We start from the raw sequence: 15,764 nt of genomic DNA on the forward strand, positions 1-15,764 counted from the left end.
CCCCCTTTCCCATAGGAAGATTTTCTATATGTTCTAATTTAAGTCTTCCTGCTATATAATCCTATAACAACCTGTACTCTCCCCTTACTGTAATACTCATTGAGACTGAAATAGCTAAGGACAATTTCCCCATCTCCTATATAATAATAAAAGCCTAATAAGCTATGGTCCAGTCGGCCATTCAACAAATCAAAGCATAATATGCTAATGATATGCTAAGGCCGTTCAACCACTCGCTATGACGTGCACTGACCACCAACGGGTAGGTTAGCTTGCTGCTGGGGGCTGGCATATCAGGACTGAGTGAGACAGGCTGGACACACTCTGGAGCCCTCCCAGGCCCCCCCGATTGTGCACTAGTGGGGTCCCCTGGCCTGGCCTGCACCCTCTAAGCTTCATTAAGGCAGGAGCCATGTCTGTTTTGGTTCCTACTGTATTTCCCAGCACAGGGCTTGGCACATAAGTATATATTGAGAGATCTATATGGACAGTCAGAAAAAAACAACACAACAACTACAACAACAAAACCTCAATAAATAGCTACCAGAGTCTCTGAACTCTTCTATTGTATTACCAGAATTGCACAAATTCATGCATGGGTGGGGTCCCTCGGCCTGGCCAGCAATTGGGGCCATTGGGGACCCCTTGCCCAGTCCCAACTGTCGGCCAGCTAGAGGGGAAAATCGTGGAAGATTGGACAGCCTGGGCCGCAGGAGGTTGGCTGTGGGAGCGTACTGACTACCAAGAGGGCAGCTCCTGTGTTGAGCATCTGCCTCTTGGTGGTCAGTGTGCGTCATAGCGACCAGTCAACCTGTTGTAATGGTGGCTTAGGCTTTTACATATACAGATAAATAAGACAAAGTAATTTTCACTTGTCTACTCTTGCAATGGTAGTTTTGGAACTACAATTGTCTAATGCTGTGCAGTAAATTCTGAGATATGGACAGCAGCAGAGAGCTAAAATTGTACATCAGTTAAATTATTTTTATTATGATCTATTTTATGCTTATATTCTTTAAAACACAAAGAAATAGTGTTTGGTGAAAAAAGAGCACTTAAAGAAGAAACTAACCAAAGAATACATATTCCGGACTCTTCATCTTTACATTACCTTTGCAAAATAGATGACTTTGCATTTTTGGAAATGTTAATTACTTAACCTAGAATCTGACAATAAAATATCTATAAAAGTATTAAAATAAAATAGCAAATTTCCTTACCCAGGTTAGCAAATCTTCCCCAATTTGATCAATAACAGAGGTCTCATTCCTCTTTCGAACAGTCTTCATCTGCTCATTCAACCCAACTCAAGGGGAAAAATAAAATGGAAAAAAAAGTAAGCATACAGACATTACTGATAGTACCAAGAACTTAAATTAAAAGGAAAAGATTCAGAATAGTACAACTACTTCTAATTTCCTTAAATATAAACCAGGACACAATTCTTATACATCTAGATATTGTGAGCTCTATCTGAAAAACAGATGATAAAGCACAAAACAATGTGAAAAATAGCAAATTAAATACAGGCTAGGTATATCAAACAGTCAATTAGCTTCAAGACTCCATCTATAACATACTTATAAAGCATTTGAATGTAAATAATGCAGGTCACTCTGTCTACTGTCCCTCTGAAAATGTGTATGTTCATAGGCAATGAACATAATCTAGTCTGAACTTGACAATGCATGTTGGTGAAACCTAAAATCACTCCCAGACAAGTGAAAAGGCATTCATGTGGTGGGCAGGTGTTGAAAGACGGTGATGGCATTCCTGGTGACAGAAAAATGAAACACAAAGGGACACGGGGAACAGTGACTGGGAGCGAGGAACGGACACACTGACAGGAAGTCCGCAATGAGCAGCACCAGGAGAGCTTCCCTGAATCTATCGAGCGTCCCAAGCAAACAATAAATAATGGAGTGATTTAGTTCCTGAAGTGACACAGCCATGGGTTGTATGCTGTGTATTATTATTTCAACATGCATTTATACACATATATTACATGGGATATATTTTTTAAAAACATATACACTATAATTGATAGAAATCTTCAAGGGTAGTTTTGACTACTCATGTCTTTGAACTTAGACACTGACATTAGATCCCAAGTCCTATGTTAACACTTTGAATATAAAAGGCTGATATGGGAATGGGGTGGAAGGTTTATTCAAAGATCCAATCACTTACTTATGTTGTACTCTTTTATATATTGAAAATGTTAGGGACAAAGATCAGAGTCAATTTCTCTTACTGTGAAGTTGAAGAATATCTTCCAAGTTTGAAAAAATTTTCCGTAGTTCTGAAGGTGACAGAATTCCTTCTCTGCACACTCGCTGGTAGAACACTTGATCAAGAACCTTTAGTGTTCGAACATGAGCTCTTTCAGTATAAAATAATTCTAAACAGAAAAGAGGTAAATATAAAATGTGGCCTTACTTAGAATAATTCTACGAAAAGTCTAGTTCATATTTCATACCACACATAGTTATTACAATATTATAGCCTATATTCCTATAGGCTTCAGCTGGGATTAACTAGCAAATAAGTTATATAATAATCATTTAGAGTTTAGAGAAGGGAAGTCATTTTTTTTTTTATTCCACAGAACTCGCCTACATATTGGCTCTAAGAGTTTAATATTGGCAAATGAAAAACTTCACTATAAACTGTTTTGTACTTAAAAGTTAATAGTGTACTCCAAAACTCCTCTATCTTTTTAAAATAATAGCCACAAATCATAACTACATTAGAGAACCATACGCCCAAGTATCATACAGTCTTGGTTATCTCCTTTTAGTTATCTGATGCCTATCAAACCTCATTCTGAGGCCAGGCTTCTAATGTCACTGTCTCAGTGTTACTGGGGACAAGAGGACATTGACTAAATCACATCCTAAAGGCAGGAGAGGGCAGTGTCCACCTCACACCTCTGCTACACACTCGCCGGGTGAGGAAGAGCTGCACCTGGGCGAAGGGGGAGCTGGGTGCCAGTTTTTCCCTGTCACTTATCAGCTGCACAATCTTAATTTGTTCATCACCCTGAGCCTTAGCTTTCTCACTCATAATCTATGAACAAGATGAAGAGTCTGAAAGGAAAGTGATGGGGAAAATGTCTCAATGATTTTTCTAGTTTTGAAGTTCAAGGATCATCTATATAATTTAATTTCATCTTTGTTTAAAACGAAAGGCAAGCAGAAACTTGGAAGCAAACACCAAGGCCCAGGGCATTTTCTGCTATAATAAAACAATAACAAAATTAAACTCACCATTAATCACTTCCTGCCTTTTGATCTCACAGGGCTTCAGTCCCAGTAACACTTCTCGACTAACAAGCTGCTGCCAGTTGGGTGGATCAGTTTCCAAGTCATTTTCAAACTGTTCATCTTCACTTGGACTCTCTCCAAAAGCGATGCCGTCTAACCTAATAAAGGAAAAAAAAGTTGAAGAATCCTATTTGAGGATATCAAGGAACAATGGGAAACAGCAGTAAGTCTGACAAACTATGTAGTATTTCTTTTAGAAAATTCTTATTTTTCAATTATAGTTGGCATACAATATTACATTAGATTCAGGTGTACAACAATGATAACATTTGTGTAACTTATAAAAGTGATGGCCCTGATAAGCCCAGTGTCTACCTTACACACAGGTATGAAAATGTTATTGCCTCTATTTCCTACGCTGTACTTAGTATTTCCACAAGTTTTGTAATTTAACCACTTCCCCTTTTTCACCCATACCACCAACCCCACTCTCATTGGCAACCATCTATTTGTTTGAGTCTATGGATTTTGTTTGTTCGTTTATTTTGGGTTTTTTTTAGATATACCATGTAACTGAAATCACAAGGTATTTGCCTTTCTCTGACTTAATTCACTTAGTATAATACCTTCTAGATACATCCATGTCACAAATGGCAAGATTCCATTCATTTTATGGCTGAATATTCCATTGTGTGTATGTTCCATATCTTCTCTGTTGTCTACTGGTGGGCATTTAGGTTGCTTCCGTATCTTGGCTATCGTATATAATGCTGTAATGAATATAGGGATGCATGTATCTTTTCCAATTAGTGTTTTTTGAAATAATCAAAAGTGAAATTGCTGAGGAACCGCTACTATATTTTCCATACTGGTTATCTGTACATAAAGATCCCTTTGCTCCACATCCTCTCCAAAACTTGATTGGCATTCTGAGGGATGTGAGGTGGTTATCTCGCTGTGGTTTTAATTTGCATGTCCCTGATGATTAGTGATGTTGAGCACACTATCATATATCTACTGACCATCTATTTGGAGAAATATTTCTCAGGTACTCCGTGCTTTTTTAGATTGAATTGTTAGGGTTTTACGTTGTATTAGTATGCATGATTTCCCTATGTTAGTGTATTCACCTCTATCAGATGTCCCATTAGAGAGAAGTGTCTCCCCATCAGCAAGCTATCGTTTTGTTCTATTGACGGTTCTCTTCCCTGTGCAGAGTAAACTACTTTAGTTTCACGTAGTCCCATGTGCTTATTTGTCTTTGGTTTCTTTCCCTTGCCTGAGAAGACATATCCGAAAACTTATTAACTAGAGCAATAATGAAGAGTTTACTACCTATGGTTTCTTCTGAAAGTTTTGTGGTTTGGGGTCTGACTTTTAAGTCTTCAATCCATTTTGGGTTTATTCTTGTATACGGTGTAAGAGAACTATCCGGAGGGGGAATGGCTGCCTAGGCCCAGTGTGTCAGGCATGTCTTCGGGCCAGACTCCCAGCCACCTCTCCCCTTCTGCTCTTCTCCCCAGCCTTTCCCAGGCACCTCAAGTCCGCACTTCAGCCACGGGGATCAATTGTTTTGACTTAGGTCTGAATCACATCTGACAAAAAGATGGGAGCCAAGGGGAACACGAAGCTTAGGCTGACAGCTATGCTGAGTAACCAAGTCCCGTGTCTTCCAGCACTGATGACACTGTGCAGGCGGACTCCAAGTTTAGACTTGAATGATGCTGAAAAGATGCCCCTGGAGCCATTTCTAAGAAGCTGGATCCAAGGTTCAAAAACAAAAAAGAAACTGGAGACTTAAAAGCAACACTGTAATTTAAACTTCAGCTGGAGAGCCGAGAGCTCTGCAGGAAGCCGCGGCCCCATTTTGAGGACACTCAAGGAGCCCTATGGAAATGTTTGAGAGACCCACACGGCCAGGAACATCCCTGCTGCTCCCAGCTGGCCAGGAGCTGAGGCCCCCGGCCAACAGTTAGAATGCTTTTTGACATGGGACAGTATGGATAAGGGCGCATTTTCAATGTTGGATTCTCGTATATCTGAAATTTATTAAAGCAGACGACTTTAATCACTCAAAATATGCGACACATTCTATAGCTAACAAAACCCTCCATAACTTAAAAGAAAGTTATCCAGTTCCATCCTTTTGCACGTATCACTGTTTTCCTTATACCATTTATTTTTAAAAATATATATTTTATTGATTTTTTACAGAGAGGAAGAGAGAGGGTCAGAGAGTTAGAAACATCGATGAGAGAGAATCATCGATCAACTGCCTCTTGCACACCCCCTACGGGGGATGTGCCCACAACCAAGGTACATGCCCTTGACCAGAATCGAACCCGGGACCTTTAAGTCCGCAGGCCGACGCTCTATCCACTGAGCCAAACCGGTTTCGGCTCCTTATACCATTTATTGAATAGACTCTATTTACCTTATTGTATAGTCTTGTCTCCTTTATTATAGATTGATCATAACAGGCATGGGTTTATTTCTAGACTCTCTAGTGTGTTCCACTGATCTGTGCCTGGTGTTTTTGTTTTTAAGAAAAGTTGGTTTTAGAAAGAGAAGGGAGAGAAACAGATTGGTTGCCTCCCACACGCATCCCAAATGGGGATCAAACCCGCAACCTGGGTATAGGAACCTGGGTGTGTGAACTGGCTGGGAATTAAACTGGTAACTTTTCAGTGCACAGGGCAACACCTAACCAACTGAACCACACTGGCCAGAGCACGTGTCTGCTTTTATGCCAGTATCATGCTGCTGTGGTTACTATAGCCCAGAATAGTTTGGTGTCAGGCAGTATAATACCTCCAACTTTGTTCTTTCTCCAGTGGTTCCATATGAATTTTATTTATTCTAATTCTGTGAAAAATGTCATTGGTATTTTGATACACTGCATTAAATCTGTAGATGGCTTTGGGAAGTATTAACATCTTAAAGATGAACATCATGCTGAGTGAAACAAGCCAGTCAATGAAAGAGAGACACCACATGACCTCACTTATTTATGGATGATAAAGAACATTATAAATGAAGAACCAAAAGATATAGAGACAGTAAAGCAACAAGCAGACTGTCAAATTACAGCGGGGAGGTTGGGGAGATCTGAGGGAGATAAGAGATCAACCGAAGGACTTGTATACATGCATATAAGTACAACCAATGGACACAAAACTCTGGGGAAGGGAAGGTATGTGTGTGTGGGGGGGGGGGGGGGATTGGTATATGTACAAAAATAATAATTTAATAATATATTATAAAAAAACATCTTAAAGATGCTAATTCTTCCTACATGAGCACAGTCTACATTCACATTTATTTGTATAGTTTTCAATTTGACCCTTCAAATGCTTAGTTTTCCAAGTATAGGCCTTTTACTGCCTTGGTTGACTTTATTCCTACGTATTTATGATGCAATTGCAAATGGGGATTTTTAATTGCTCTTTAAGAATAATTATTACTGGTGTATAAAAGTGTAACTGGTTTTTCTGAACATTAATTTTGTACCTTTCTATTTTATTGCACTTACTTGTTAGTTCTAATAACTTTGTGGCGGAATATTTCGGGCTCTGTTAGCTGGGGTCTTCATGGGGGGCCTTCATGCTGAGGTATGCTCCCTGTACCACCTCTTTCTAAGAGTTTTTATCTAAATGAAGCATTTTGTGAATATTTTCCTGCATCTATTGGTAGAATCATAGTTTTTATTCTTAATTTTGTATATGTGGTATGTAATCTTAAGTGATTTGCTAATATGAACTAATCTCAAATGCCAGTGATAAATCCAACTAGATCATGGTGTACCTTTTTACTGTACTGCTAAATTTGATTTAAAATATTTTGAGAAATTTTGCATTTAGGTTTATCAGTGATATTGGTCTATAACTTTCTTTTTTTTGTAGTGTTTGGGATTGGTATCAGGATAATGTAGCTTCATAAAATGACTTTAAGAGTCTTCCCTCCCTTCACTTTTTAAAAATATATTTTATTGATTTTTTACAGAGAGGAAGGGAGAGCTAGAAACATCGATGAGAGAGAATCATCGATCAGCTGCCTCTTGCACACCCCTACTGGGGATGTGTCCGCAACCAAGGTACATGCCCTTGACCGGAATTGAACCTGAGACCTTTCAGTCCGCAGACCGACGCTCTACCATTGAGCCAAACAGGCTTCGGCTCCCTTCACTATTTTAAGAATAGTTTGAGAATACGTATTACTTTTTTGAATGTTTGGTAAAATGTTCCTATGCATCCATCTGGTCCAGTGCTTTTGTTTGCTGGAAGTTTTTTAATTACTATTTCTATTTCTTTAGTAGGTATTGGTCTGTTCATATTTGTTTCTTCAATCTTGGAAGATTGTATGTTTCTATAAATTTACTGATTTATTTCAGGTTGTCCAATTTATTGCAATAGACCTGTTCATAGTATTTCTTTAAAAACCTTTGTATTTCTGTGGTGTTGGTTCTCTCTCCTCTTTCAGTTCTGATTTTATGTATTTGTCTCACTCATTTTATTGTTGTTGATGAGTCTACTAGCTACTTTATCTTTTTTTTAAAAAAATGAATCTACTGTATTAGTTTTTTGTGTGTTTTTTTAAAAATATATTTTATTGAATTTTTACAGAGAGGAAGAGGGATAGAGAGTTAGAAACATTGATGAGAGAGTGCCCACAACCAAGGTACATGCCCTTGACCGGAACCAAACCTGGGACCTTTCAGTCCGCAGGCCAATGCTCTATCCACTGAGCCAAACCGGTTTCGGCTACTTTATCATTTCAAAAAACTAGGTCTTGGTTTCATTGATCATTTCTTTTTCCTTTTTCTTTTTTGTAAAAAAAAAAAATTTCATTATTTCAGCTCTGATCTTTGTTTTTTCTATACTTCTCATTTTGGGTTTGTGTGAGGTTTTCTGTTCCTTGAGGAGGCCTGTCTCACTCCATTTTCCCATTAGAGCTGCTGTGCCTGTGCCCATAGGTTTTTGGTCTCTGCGTTTTCATTTTCATTTGCCTCGTGGTGTCTTTTAACGTATTCCTTGATCTTGTTAATCCACTCACTGTTTTTAGTTTTGCGCTACTGTTGTTGGTTATTTCCTTTGTAAATTTACTGAGACTTGTTTTGTGGCCTAACATGTAGTCTGTCCTGGAAAATGTTCCCTATGCACTTGGGAAGGATGTATATTCTATTCCGTACACCCATGTCTCCGGACCTGTGTAAAATACGGACATATCTCAGAGAAGAGGGGGTTGGGAGGGATAGAAAACATATATGCAGAGCCCAGACAATAGTGTGCTGAAGGCTGGAGCTGAGTGAAGGGGAACATTGGGGGGCATCTGTAATACCGTTATTGCAGTATTTTTGTTCTTAAAAAAGTTAGAACAAAACGAATCAGAATGAATATTCTGCTGCTTTGTGTAATGATGTCAAAGATGCCATCCAGTCCCATCAATCTAGTGTGTCATGTGAGGCCACTGTTTTCCTTACTGACTTACTCTGGGTTCCCTATCCATCCATGTCAACGGGGTGTTGAGCTCCCTACTATGATTGCCTCACTGCCAACCTCTCTGCACCTCTGTCCTCCTGTGTTTTATACAGACACCCCTATATGGGTAGGTAGCAGCTTATAGGAGCTGTGCTCTCGTGTGGGATTGACCCCTTTATGATTACGAAATGCCCTCTGTCTTTTGTTACTTGATTTAAATTCTGTTTCCTCTAAGTACTGCTACACCGGCTTTCTTTTTTCCCCCATTTGCAGGGAATGCCTTTATCCCATCCCTTTACTTTCATTGTGTGTGTCTAGATCTGACATGGTAGTGTATGTACCAGTCGTATTTTTTTTATCCACCCATTCATCTACCCTATGTGCTTTGCTTGGGACATTTACTACATTTGCATTTAAAGTAATTATTGATAGGCATGCAGTTATTAATCAGGTTTTCTTATTAGTTTTGTAGTTCTTCCGTTCCCTTCTCATTCTCTTGCTCTCCTCTTTTGTGTCTCCTCTGTGGGTTGTGTGTGCCCTCCTGTTGTGGTTGAGCCTTGACTGTGCTGGCACCTCAGTGGGTGGAATTGCCCTGCAGGCTGGCTAGGTGAGGGCTGCCGTAACTATCAGACAGGCTGCGTGCGAGGGCAGGGCTGACCCCACAGAACGGCAGGGCTGTAGGAGCAGTGGAGTCCACTGTTCAGATCTGTCATCGGTGGGGCTGGTGGGTATTAACGCCGGCCCTGGTGCTGGCACTGGAGCCTCTTGTGTGGGCTCAGGTCACTGCTGTGTATGCTTGGCTGGTGCTGCCTGGTTGGTGCTACAAAGTGACCTGTGGTCGGTTGCTGTTGTGCTGGAGTGGGAGGCACTTGGAAGAGGTCACACTGCAAGACTGGCTGTCAATACTGCCAGGCTGGAGAGCCGTGGAGGTCATCATGATGGGAACCGAGGCAGTGGTCACTGTGCTAGGCTTGTGACTCAGCTGAAGCTACTTTCCAAGCCAACACTGGCCACAGCTTATGCCTACCCAAGCAATGCAAATTGAGACTGGGTGCTGGTTGTGCTAGGAGCCACTTAGCAAGCTGGATGGGGCATGCCATGGCCAGCCCCTGCTTGTCTGGCATTTGGAGACCCTTGAGAGATTTTAGGAAAATCCGCAGCAGGAGCTGAGGCAGACCGCTTGTGTAGAAAAGCCGCTGGACGTGGCTGGCGCTGGCAGTGAGAGCTGGGTGGGGAGTGTCGGATGACTCAGCACAGCTGGAGGAGCAGTGCTAGCCAGGCTCATGGAGCACAGACTGGGAGCCACGCTGAGCCTCCAGGTGGGCAGGGGAGGGGCAACGGGCACAGTGGGGCCTGCCAGCATTTCTGCGCCCGGAGTGTTCTGATGGCTGTCCTTCAGCTGGCAACCCACACCTACTCAATATAGCTCCTCCACACGTCCCTGGCACTTCCCTGCTCTGTTCCTGGGGTGGAGCCCCGAGTGAGCTCCTGCGTGAGCCAGAACCTGGGTCCTCCTGAAGAACGGCTGGGCACTGCAGCCCTGCCATGCTCAGAGCAGGCCCTGCTGGCTCCCCAGCCCGAAGTGAGCACTCCTCTTCCCAACACTGGAGTCCCAGGGTGAAAGCCCAGCCTGGTGCTGGGCCCCTCGATCTCCACAACCGAGATGGCCTTCTTATTCTTCACCACCACCCATGGATGCAGGACCACCCGCTTCCCAGCCCACTCGTCTTAACACCAGGGCTTCTCCCTATTCTCATTCAGAGGGTCCCCAGATGGTTCTCAGTGACAGCTGCTCCCTGACGCCACTGATCTGCTGTGCCCGGGAGGAGGGAAGGCAGCGTTCATCTACTCCGCCATCTTGGCCAGAATACCCGAGACCCTTCCTTTAACATACTTCCTTAAAGCATGCCCTACTGAAGGCTACTGTACAACTACTTACTTTCGAAAGGGCTTTGGTGTCCCATGTTCAGTCATCCTAAAACAATGGGAAAAAAGAGTCAACAAAAAACCAAAATGTTAATTAAGAAATATATGCCAGTGTTCAAAACTGGGTAAAAGTACAGCGGCTGATAACTAGTACTTCTTGATATTGTAAGAATAAATTGAAAAGCATTCAATATCTATTAATATTTACTACCAAAACAAGTTCTAGTTTCTTCCCAAAAAGCACCTGTGGGAATAACTGTAAAATACAGGAATATTATATAATTAAAAAATGGTAAGCAGTATCCGACACGGAGACCGGTTACGTCTGAATTACCTTTCCACCTCCCATTCCTCCTCTTGCACCTGGTCCAGTGGCAGCGGCGGGGACTCCAGGGCAGCACTGGAAGCACGAGGCGGGGCGTCCACGAGGTCTGCAGATGCTGGGGATTCTGCCACTGGCTTTGACCCTGAAGAGACAAACGGCACCCACTCAATTCGTGCCACACACGTAATATCATGTACTTACTCAGATGATGACAAGAAAAAAAAGGTGTTCATTCCAGAAGAGCTTCAACCTAATCCATAGTCACATTCATTTTTAAACAACTGTGGGTTAGCTAGAATAAAGATTCTAGCATATAACATTTTAAAATACACTAAAAACCAAATAGAAAATCATTTTAAACAGCTTTAGGTGACAGCATAAAACATGGCAACAACACAGAAGAGCATATAAGAGAAAAATATTCTCACCTATCCTTTTCTACCCTAAATCTTTTTCATTCATTCACATTTCAGATATTATGGTGATCCAACAAATAATAACTTTATTCTTTATTATCTTTAGGTAATATCTACTTCTTCCTCCTTAGAAGATATTGCTTATTCTTCCTGCCTTCAACTTAGGGCTAGAGAGGGACGCAGGAGGATGGCCAACCAGGGAGGGACCTCGGGAGGGCTCCAGGGCATGCCCGGCCTGTTTTGCTCAGTCCCAATTGACTGGACCCCAACAGCAAGCTAACCAACCAATCAGAGCATCTTCCCTCCAGTGGTCAGTGCAGGTCAGAGCGAGTGGTTGAGAGGCTTTAGCATATTATTAGCATATTATGCTTTGATTGGTTGAACAGCTGATCAGCCGACCAGACACTTAGCATTATTAGGTTTTTATTATATTAGAGACCCGGTGCACAAAATTCATGCACAGGGATGTGTCCCTCAGCCCAGCCTGCACCCTTTCCAATCTGGGACCCCTCAAGGGATGTCTGACTGTCCATTAAGGCCCAATCCTGGAAGGATCAAGTCTAAACGGGCAGTCGGACATCCCTCTCACAATCCAGGGCTGTTGGCTCCCAACTGCTCACCTGCCTGCCTTCCTGATTGCCCTTAACTGCTTCTGCCTGCCAGCCTGGTCAGCCCCTAACCACCACTCCCCTGCCAGCTTGATCAACACCTAAGTGCTCCCCTGCCAGCCTGATTGCCCCTAACTGCCCTCCCCTGAAGGCCTGGTCACCCCTAACTGCCTTCCCCTGCAGGCCTGATCCCCCCAACAGCTCTCCCCTGCTGCCCTGGTCACCCTTAACTGCCCTTCCCTGCAGGGATGGTCACCCCTAACTGCTCTCTCCTGCAGGCCTGGGTCCACCCGAACTGCCCTTCCCTGCAGGCCCAGTTGCCCCCAAATTCCCTCCTCTGCCGGCCTGGTCACCCCTAACTTCCCTCCCCTGTAGGCCTGATCACTCACAACTGCCCTCCCTTGCAGGCATGATCCCTCCCAATGCCCTCCCTTGCTTGCCATCTTGTGGTGGCCATCTTGTGTTCACATGGGGGCAGCTATCTTGTGTGTTGGAGTGATGGCCAATCTGCATATTACTCTTTTATTAGATAGGATGGAGGCCAGGTGCACGGGTGGGGGCCGGCTGCTTTGCCCTGAAGGGTGTCTCAGATCAGGGTGGGGGTTCCCTTGGGGTGTGGGGTGGCCTAGGCAAGGGGCTTATGGTGGTTTGCAGGCTGGCCACGCTCCCTGGCAACCCAAGTAGAGGCCCTGGTATCTTGGACTTATTTACCTTCTATAATTAAAACATTGAAGCCTTAAGCGGAGGCCAAGGCTGGCCAGGAAGCTTGGCTTCCTCCATCGTTGGGGGCAGCCCAACCTTCTGCTTGCTTCAGTTCCATGGCTGCCAGCATTTTTGTTGGGATTTGTATCTTCTATAATTGAAACTTTGTAGCCTTGAGCGGAGGCCAGGGCTGGCCAGGAAACTTGGCTCCCTCCATCACCGGAGAAACCCAAGCCTCCTGCTAGTTCCTGGCCGCACCATCTTGGTTGGGTTAATTTGCATACTCACTCCTGATTGGCTTGTGGATGTGGCTTGTGGGCATAGCAGAGGTACGGTCAATTTGCATGTTTCTCTTTTATTAGTGTAGACTAGAAGGCCCAGTGCACAATATTTGCGCAATTGGGGGGGGGGGGAAGGGGGGGAGGGGGTCCTTCCCCTAGGCCTGCACCCTCTTGCAGTCCAGGAGCCCTCAGGGGATGTCCCACTGAAGGTAGTTGGACATCCTTAGCACTGCCGAAGAGATGGGAGAAGCTCCTGCCACGGCCGCTACACTCACTAGCTGTGAGCCTGACTTCTGGATGAGTGGTGCTCCTCTTCGGGGAACACACTGACCACCGGGGGGAAGCTCCTGCATTGAGTGTCTGACCCCTGGTGGTCAGTGCGTGTCATAGCAACCAGTCATTCTGCTGTTCAGTTGTTGTGCATATTATCCTCTTATTACACAGGATAAGATATCCTGTGTAATAAGAGGATAATATGCTAATAGACTGAACAGTGGAACAAATGGAACAACTGAATAACCTGTTGCTATGACGTGTGCTGACCACCAGGGGACATGCAAAGAATATGGCGGGCATTGGCTGCAGCGGGATGGTGGAGCAGGTGAGTGGTGGCACCAGAGCCAGTCGGTGTCATCGGGGCAAGCCTCTGATGGTTACTGAAAATTCTTTATTCCCATGCACCGTGGTTCCACCCGGCACACCTGCTGCCGGTGCCCAGCTCCGGTCCTGATGGCTCAGTGCCATCAGCAGATGTGAGCAGCTGCCAGCCCCAATCGTCCCTAAGGGCTTCTCCACCTCCCCCTGCTCCTGAAGAGGAGATCAGGGCCTGCAGCCGCCTCTTGCACCTGCTGCCAGTGCCAGAGCCACCACTCGCACCCACCGCCAGCACTGGCCCCGCTTTCAACTGCAGCCAGTGCTGGAGCCGGCACTCACACCCACTGCCTTGAGTCAGTCCCAATCGCTCAGAGCCATCATATATATATATATATATATATATATATATATATATATATATATATATATATATATATATATATATATATATATATATATATATATATATATTTGCCTAAGCAACCGACCAGACACCCTCTCTCAATCTGGGACCCCTCAGGGAATGTTGGAGAGCTGGTTTTGGCCCGATCCCCACAGACCAAACCGAGGGATCCTACCAGTGCATGAATCTGTGCACCTAGTATCTATATATTTGTTCCTTCAAGAAGTTAGTATCTTCTTGTTGTTAATCCTCACCCGAGCATATTTTCTCCATCACTCTTCAGAGAAGAGTGGAAAGGAGGAAGGTGGAGAGAGAAAAATAGAAACATCGATGTGAGAGACACACACCCCAACTGGTGGCAGGGAGCCAAGCCGCAACCCAGGTAGGTGCCTTTGACCAGGAATTGAACCTGCAACCCTTTAGTGCTCAGGCCAGCACTCTAACTACTGAGCAACACCAGCAAGGGCAAGAAGTTAGTATGTTAACGCTCTTCTACGTCAGATTAGGTATTTAGTGACCTTTCCTTCTTCTACCTTCATTTTTTTTTAAACTACAATTTCACTTGTATGATTAACAGAATTTTTACATTTCCATTCTGATCTGTAGCCACAGAATTTTCTGTGCTTTGCCTGAGAGACTGGTTCTCAAAGTCTGAAAACAAGCATATTGCTATAATAATTACATTATTATAGCAATATATACATATGGTCATATAAAATATATAACATATATATTATTCCTGTCAGATCAAAAGATATGTTAGTTAGGATTACATGGTCTGATAATATAATTCTTGGGCCATTTGAAATAAAATGTTTATTATGTTAAAGTCTTATACTCATCAATTACTTTAAGATCATGCCACTTATTTTACTTCATGTTTAAAATCATGACAACTTTCTGAACAACTGTTTTTCTGAATGCTTTTCTATCATTACTGTCAAAATATTAGAATCTTATCAAGCCTCCCATGTTTTCATCTGCTACACTGTACAGCAGTATGCGCACAGCGCTTCCCCCGTGCTTGTCCTGCACCTCTTGTGTTCATCGGAGCCGCTGCCTGGGCCTGTGACCCGCATCATCCTCGAAGGGCCCTTCTCCACGCTCCTGGGTGGTTCCCATTTTTTCCTGTATCTCATAACATTTTCTTTCCTCCTATTTACTCTCATTTTGCTACAATGGTATTTTAAAATAATTTTCAAGTAACAGGTAACATTTCAGTTAAACTCTTAATCCTAGAATATCTGAAAATGCCTTCCTATTTTTCTCCATGCTTTAGGGAGGGTCTGAATGCAGACAGACTTCTAAGCTCAATGCCTCTTCCTTCCAGAAGCTGAAGAAATGCTCTTTGTGTTCAAGCACCCAGTGTCCTAAGGCAAGTGTGATGCAGTGGAACCCCTGCTTTAGGGCCACACGCCAGAGCTCCAGGACATCATCCTGTGGAGCGTACCTCTCCCCACATACTCCCTTCTCCCGCCCTGAAATGGAGGCCCTGGCTTCCCCGTCCATGAGGACAGACTGCCCACAGCCTGCAGTGCAAGGAGCAGAAGGCTGCCAACGTGACTGCATTGATCAGACGTTTGGTTTTGTCATTTTCGGCTCAGTCGTTCTCCGCGCCCCCCCCCCACCCCCCCCTAATGTCCATGCGCTCCAGCCAGCCTGAGCCTGCAGGCTCTCGTGGGCGAAGGGCCGCCTCGGGCTCCTTCACTGAGTTCCGGGCTGCAGCTTCCTTTATGTGGTTTTGCCCACCAAACCACACTGTCCTT

At 43.7% G+C, this 15,764-nt stretch overlaps 1 protein-coding gene across 5 annotated transcripts in view; it reads right to left on the reverse strand.

Annotated features, from left to right (window-relative positions):
* The window catches only part of ARHGEF12 (Rho guanine nucleotide exchange factor 12), a 202,163-nt gene that overhangs the window by 38,457 nt on the left and 147,942 nt on the right, over positions 1-15,764 (reverse strand). For all 5 annotated transcript variants that reach the window (XM_084895549.1, XM_084895547.1, XM_084895550.1 and 2 more), the window contains 5 exons: positions 11,004-11,136; positions 10,683-10,718; positions 3,270-3,424; positions 2,255-2,401; positions 1,221-1,306 (listed from right to left, as the gene is read on the reverse strand). In XM_084895549.1, the coding sequence (XP_084751675.1) occupies positions 1,221-1,306; positions 2,255-2,401; positions 3,270-3,424; positions 10,683-10,718; positions 11,004-11,136 (557 nt within the window). The remainder of the gene's footprint in view (positions 1-1,220; positions 1,307-2,254; positions 2,402-3,269; positions 3,425-10,682; positions 10,719-11,003; positions 11,137-15,764) is intronic.

The sequence above is a fragment of the Pipistrellus hanaki genome (genome assembly GCF_964339955.1).
Source record: "Pipistrellus hanaki genome assembly, chromosome: 9".
In the NCBI taxonomy this organism is placed as follows: Eukaryota; Metazoa; Chordata; class Mammalia; order Chiroptera; family Vespertilionidae; genus Pipistrellus; species Pipistrellus hanaki.